At 29.1% G+C, this 7,268-nt stretch overlaps 1 protein-coding gene across 3 annotated transcripts; it reads left to right on the top strand.

The window, feature by feature from the left end:
- The first annotated feature begins 400 nt into the window (after positions 1-400).
- Positions 401-6,391, top strand: LOC145185843 (uncharacterized). 3 transcript variants are annotated; one of them, XM_090097303.1, is made up of 5 exons: positions 401-1,053; positions 1,596-1,782; positions 2,017-2,359; positions 2,450-2,506; positions 5,580-6,391. In XM_090097303.1, the coding sequence occupies exons 1-5, from the start codon at positions 767-769 to the stop codon at positions 5,903-5,905; spliced, it is 1,200 nt and encodes a 399-aa protein (XP_089953429.1). In that variant the 5' UTR covers positions 401-766; the 3' UTR covers positions 5,906-6,391. The 3 variants fall into 3 exon arrangements, with proteins under 3 accessions (XP_089953429.1, XP_089953431.1, XP_089953430.1); XM_090097305.1 differs by having other exon boundaries at positions 402-993; positions 1,599-1,782; XM_090097304.1 differs by having other exon boundaries at positions 405-993.
- The last annotated feature ends 877 nt before the right edge of the window (positions 6,392-7,268 follow it).

Raw genomic sequence — 7,268 nt, 5'->3', positions numbered from 1 at the left:
TTTTTTTTCTTTCATTGTTTAGAATTCGAAATGAGTATATCTAAATTCTAGTTGTTTTTTTTGTTGTTTTTTTTTGTCAATTTTGTATCTGGAGCATTCAAAAAAATTCAAAAGAAACACTTCGCTATATTCTTATGCTTAACTTAAGACAAAATTATTAACTTTGAATACGAGTCGCTATCTTCTTCTGCGATTATTTATGTAAGCTCTTGCCTCTTGTATTGTTCATAGATTCATTCATAACATCATCCATGAATTCAGATTCTGGCTCGGTAAACCTTTTGCTATATTAAATATTTTAGTTGAGCTTTCACAAATTTTTGTCCTAGTTTTTTTATTTTGGTCAGGTCACCCATGCGTGAAGGAGATGCAAAAGAATGATTCAACGCAAACTTGCAAAAAAACTCCATGAAAATATAAATGATGAAAAAGTATTAGAGACTCATAAAATAACTAGCTCTATAAAACTGTTAATTGATTTATGATGCAAATACCCAGCTATGTAAAAATGAAAAATTAATTTGTTAAACCCAATCATTTAATTTCACTGGAAATTAGCAACTATACAAAACTTGAAAGCTTTCATTGTAGTTTTCGAGCATTGTGAATAAAGCCGCGGGAAAATGTTGTAAACAAAGTAGAAGAAAAACAATCATGGCTACTCGGATTTTTTCTTTAGTTTTTACTTCAAAATGAAAAAATATTTTATGTAACTTCCTATATTTCCACAAAGTATCAATACAGTCTTCTTTATATCGAAGTTAACATGGTCTATTTAAGTAGCACGAATGAATTGTCTCTAAAGAAGGAAGACGCTTCAGCCATCATTATAACAAAGCCAACTAATGGTAATGGTGAAATTTCTTTATGTGAAGAAAAGGAGAAAAAAGAAGTAATTTTGAATCAAGGAGACGGTCTGCTAGATGCTGGCAAATTGACAAAATGCAAAAATGCTGTATGTTTCATATACTGCAATACTGAAGATAGTATAAGGTGGACATATACTTATAACGTATTTTTTAACATAATCTATGCACAACTTTCCCTACATAGGTAATTTCATAATAGTTAGTTAATTTCATAGTTCTATATCTAGATAAAACTTTTGGATTTAGGTTAGTTTTTGGCCTTTCAAATAGTATAGATAAAAATATCTATGACCTTTTCTAAATCTTTCTTCATCTATAACTTCAACGACACTCCATTCCTAAAGTATTAGGCAGTATTTTTTTTTTTTTTAATAAGAAAAAAATGTTTATACAATATAATTGTTTCACTCGTAAAACTAATATTTTGAACTAAATATTTGAGTGTCTTAATGATTGAGAGTTTGTTTTAAAAATACTTTTAAATAGTAAAACACTAAATATGGCTCCTGCTTCATTTGAATTTTTAATTCTGTTCTCCCTAAAGAAGTTTTAAATTTCATAAATTTTATAGTTTATTTAATTAGCACATAACTCATGTAAAACTATTTTACATATCTTATAGATATTGTAAAATAGTTTTATATGAGTTATGTAAATTTATTTTATATGCCATGTAAAGCTATTTTGCATATCTTATAGATATTATTATAAATGTGTTTGTTTTAGAAGAGGTACTGGTTTTTTTGCTTTAATTGTGATAAATAACAGTCAGCAAAAGGTGATTATTACAAACAATCATGTGATTAATTGTAAAGAAGATGCTGCATGTGCTGTTGCACGCTTCCATTATGAAGGAGATCTTCCTGGTGCAGATGTTAAGCTATATCCTGAAAATCTCTTTTTTACTAATCCGGTGTGTAAAATCTTTTATTTAAAAAAAATTTATAGTTTGTTGAAGATAATTTTCAATTTATTTTGATTCAAATTTATCAAGAAATTGAGATTAAGTTTTATTTTAACAGCATAAGTACATAACTTATGTTGTAAAATTGTACACTTCAATAGTTATAATAGAAAGAGTATTGTTTGGAAATAAACCATGAAATAAAAGAGTATTATAATTTTTTTTTTTAACGTATAATACTAGGTTCTAGACTACACAATTGTTGGTTGTGACCACAACACTATTGAAAACTGTTTTTGTGTTGACCCAATTGATTTTGTTGCTGAGGAAACTGTTCAAACTGGTGATGATATTTTTATATTCCAACACCCTAAAGGTGAAGCAAAGAAATTTAGTTATGAAAAGGTGCTCAGTGTTGAGCGGCCATTCATCTACTATAATGCAGACACAGATATTGGTTCTTCAGGCAGTGTTGTTTTACGAAAACTTAAGCTAATTGCTATTCACTCTAAAGGTAGTGATGCTCTACAATACAATAAAGGGACATTATGCAGTGAAATACTGAATCATTTGAATCATGGAACCTGTAAGTTTTGAAACTTTAGAGATTTAGCGTGTAAAAATTCAGTTCTTGATTTATGCTGCTTCAATATACTAATTTTTAAAATAATTTTAGATACAAGTCCAAAGTCATTAACAGAGTCAGCTGATGCTAAAAGGAAAATTGAAATTCGTAAGTAATTTAAAAAAATATTATCAGCAGCATGTTTTAAAATAAAGTATTATTAAAAATAATATTAAAGATCTTAGTAGAATTAAAAAAGTGATTTACAAAATATAAACAGAATGTCAGCATGTGAATAAGTAGTTGACTTACTACAAAAACTGACAAAATATACTTAATAAATAAAAGATTCCACTAAAATTCCAAACTTTCACATTGGAGGATGACTTTAATGCATTAAACAATATTAAAAATTTTCATAGAAAATTTTATTTAAATAACATAAACAAAATGGTTTATCAAATTCACTGACAGATTTTTTTAAAAAAAAACACAAATCTCTGTTGATATGGATCAATTGGAAAATTTGTAACCTTCTTTGCTGCATTAAATCTAGAGTTCACTTGAATGATAAATTATAAAATTGTTTACTAAACACAATTCTATAAAAAAATTTCACTTTGACCAAGGGATTTTCTACAATAATTCCAAATTTTTAGGCAAGATTTTTAAAATTTACTTTAATAAATGTTTGATTATTAAACTTTACAGCAATTTAAACATACATTTTGGTATTATTATTATTTTTTTTAAATAATTAAGAGCAAACTCTTATAAATTAATTTAAAATAAAAATATCTGCTAAAAAACTTGGGTGGTGTTTTGAGGTTATGAAGAGGCCATTTTCAACAAAAAGGTCTCATAATCAAGTGGATATAAAAGTAGAGTGTCACCTACAAAGTATTTACCCTAAGCTGTTTTTTGAGCTTGTGAAGAAAAAAAAAAATGAAAGAAACTAAAGCTGAAGAAGAGAAACAGTTTGAAGAAACCCTAAAGGATATTCCTGCCTCTGGTGCAAAGAAGATAAAGTCATGAAAAATAGAACAGCCTTCTTTACACAGGCAATTAGACCTTGTTGATTGGGATCCATCAACTTGACTTTAAATTTCATTGGTACTAACTTTGTAATTCAATGGTTTGCTCTGCGTTTAGAGAGCTTTTAAAGAAGATGTACAGTGGGGCATCCCGTACTTTTCAACTTTTATTAACAAGGTCGGCCCCAAGGATTCTTTTGCTTTTAGATACACTCTTTAAGGGTGGGCATATGTAAATTTATCAAAATAAAAGCAGCATTTGCAAAAATAGACCTTAATTTTTGCAAATATTATTTCAAATGGGGATGGGGAGCAGACTTAAAATGTGTAAGACTATGCCATACAAATGATGTAAAAAACGACTTTTTTTTTCTTCACCAGATTTGATTTCAAAAAATATGGATTTTTTTGGAAAAATTGGAGTGGTGTTTAAGCCCTCCTTCATATCCCATGTATAGGTGCCAGGTTTCATAAATGCTTACTCTACAATACTATATCAAGGTTATAAAGTTTAACTATATTATATTCTGTTATAGACACTAAAAATGATTAAAATGAATGCTAAAATTAATAGTCGTTCTTGTTATTAAAAAGGCATTATCGCTCTATTTTCTGCTCTTGTTCGGGTAAAACTATTTTTTCTCTCAAAACCAAAAACTGTTTCAGAAACTACAATTACCTAAGAGATTGGATAAATTTTGTATTCATACAAAGTTTGTTGTTTTTAAAAAAAGTTAAACAAATTTAATTGAATATCATTTCTGCGCAATTTGAAACAAAATAATAGAATATATTTTATATATCGGAAGTTTTTCTCTGGAATCTTATACAGGGTGCAGCACCAAAACTGAGACTCTTAAACGTGAACACATTTATTTCAATTTTGAAAAAAAGGAAATAGATTAATAAAATTTTTAAGATGATGTTTATTGATGCCTAAAAAACTTTAAACTTTAAAGTTTTTTTTATAGTCGCCATCATTCTCGATCATCTTTTTAAGATGTGTGACAAATTTTTCAGGTGTCCTTGACAAATTTTTCAGACATCAGGCACCACTTCTTTTTAACAGATGCCTTTAGGCTAGCAACGTTGTTGTGAAGCTAAATACAAGTCCTACTCTCAACAAAACCTCAGATCCCATAGTCCAAGGATATCAGGTTGGGTGAGTTTGGGAGTCATATTGAAGTTGGCCAGAAATGATTTTATGAACTTCTGCAGGCGTTCTTGTTTTTTCATCGGAGTGTTATAACAAACGAATTCGGAAGCTTTTGAACATTTTTTTACATCTGTTAAATTACGTAAAAAAAAAATAAAGAAAGAAAGAATTGCTCCATTATGATATTGAACTTCTGAATTTCACCACAACAATTTAAATACTAGTAGAGTTAACAATAAAGGAATTCGGTTGTCGTAACAGCGACCCACAAACATCTGATATTAATATAAATGAATATTTCCAAAACATCATCAACACTGACATCATTAACATGACAGGTAAACATAATTAACATGACGTAGGTAAAGAATTATTTAAAAGCTAATAGGAGTGAAGTTTACAAAAACTTGTTACTTTGATAGTGAGTAGCGATTCGCTCAGAAAATAAATGAACATTAAAGAAAAAGGACCGAAAATTTTCAATTTGCTTTGCTTCCAAATTGCGTTAACTGTCAAAGAATTTTCTTCTGGAACTTGACCTAGTGCGAAAATTATGTAAATGTCTTCAATTTTGACATTTCAAAAACTACACACGCTACACATAATAAAGACTTAAAATTTTGGATTTCTCTTAATGGAATTGTCTAACATTAATAGAAGATCATAAAAAAGGATTGGCGAAAGTCGGTTTTTTTATGCCTATTTCCCCACAGTGCTATGCTGTTAATCAAGAAAATTGAACATAGACAAGCCTTTGTTACCTGCAATTGAAAAAATGTCCTTTTTGTAACATACTTTTAACAAACTGTAATAAAATGAACGTTTATTGTGATATTCCTAATTAGGGCGTAGTAGTATTGGTTTCGATAAATTAGAAAAAAAAAGTCAGTAAATTGTGATTGCTAAAATCCATGCGCGCTTATTTTAGAGGAGAAAACGGGGAGGAGACATAATCTAAGAAAGCTTCGTTTTTAAAATGTTAAATTTTTGTGTTTGTGGCTGTTTTTTTTGATGAAGATAAAATATTTGCTTTTACTTTTACAATTCCTAGCCTTAAATCAACAAATTCCGTGGAGTCCCAAAAAGAAACGTTTAATAGAAGCTCAAATTATACGGCCTACTGAAGAAATGCTGGAGGATTTATCTAAGGACATATGTACTTATTGGAAACACTTAGGCAGAAAGCTTAAATTGCCAAACTCGAAGATTGAATCAATAAACAAAGATCATCATAGTTACGACGACATCTCCGAAAAAGCTTTTGCTATGCTGTTAGCATGGAAAGAATTAAATCCTAATGCAACTACTCAAACTTTATGTGATGTTTTAAAGTCATACGGGAAAATAGAAACTGCATTAAAACATTTTCCACCTTAAGCGACTAGTTGTTGCGGTTGTAAAGATTTACTTGTGTGTAATTCCTACAGCTATTCGTTGACCTAATGCTTGTCTATCAAAACCGCCCCACAGTGAAGCGAAATGGTTAAAAACCGGCCAAAACTCAAAATTTTGTAAAGTAATAAACGTTTTTATTAAATTATTGTTCCAATTTTCTGACTAGGATAGTAGACATGAGAGAACCAAAATATATATTTTTCTTTTCATTTGATATTTTTTCTAATAAGTTGTAAAAAAAAAATAATGAAAATGGTGTGTTATAAAAAATTCCACTTATGGCCACTTTTTGAGCTTTTCGCTTCATAGTGCGCCCCAGGGCTTTTTTAAATTTTAAATTGCCTGGAAATGAACAATAAAAATGACTGATTTTATTACCGTGTAACTCAGTATTTATTGTTTTATGTTTTAATTTGTGTATTTTGTTGAATGTTAGTATTCAATTAAATACATTTAATCGCGGAGTCATTAAGCATGTTAAATAAATTTAATTTCACTGCTCTTATGACATCTTATAAACTTTCATCTATTTAGCTTTCAAAAATATGAAGGAAACATACATTCGACGATCAGGAGAACATTTTAAACTTCTTACTAACTCATTTGTTTTCTTTTTTATTATTTAACAGGAGTATACAGAATGTTGTTCGTTGAAAATTTTCAAATTATAACAAAAATGTGTATATCACGTCATTTTACGCTTCATCGATTCTGAGGGAGCACATTCAATACCTGAAAATTTAGTTCTTTGCTATTTCAACCTTCTACTGCAAAAAATTAAGCATTGGGGTTAGACTTTCGGTTTAGAAAGATGTAATGTTGTTTGATGTCAAAATTCAAATTTGCACCTTCGATTTTCTTCGATCAAGTGAAGGTACAAAAAGTCGAAGTTTCGGTTTCTGCTATGACTTCTTATGAGAAAAAAAAATCGCTTATATAACGTTAAACATTAGGCATCTTGCACTTGAAATATCAAAATAACGAGAAATTATCTATTACAAGTTACATTTAAATAAAAAAGATTGACAATGGTATACTAAAAATTTTCTCTCATTTTGTGAAAATCGTTTAAATAATTTTGATAAGAACCGTACCTTCACACACGAAGCTTTACGAAGGCGATGCGAATGTTCGCAAATTTGGAACTTCGAAATTACGGAGCACCGACAAATTCGGAAATTTATTTTCTCATGAGTGTCTATTTTCTCATGAGTGTCATTTCCTATCGAATATATAGGTTATATAATATCGTTTTTAAATAAAGTTATTTAGTTAACGACAGAATTGATAAACGGCGGAAATCTTATCGCTTCCACTTTTCTTTCAATCCATTAGCGGCCGCTTC

This window comes from Hydra viridissima, unplaced genomic scaffold (assembly GCF_058129835.1).
Source record: "Hydra viridissima isolate aposymbiotic clone 2 unplaced genomic scaffold, HvirCarnegie_v1 scaffold_9, whole genome shotgun sequence".
Classification (NCBI taxonomy): Eukaryota; Metazoa; Cnidaria; class Hydrozoa; order Anthoathecata; family Hydridae; genus Hydra; species Hydra viridissima.
Note: the sequence above shows the minus strand (reverse complement) of the source record. Positions and strands in the feature narration are given on the sequence as shown.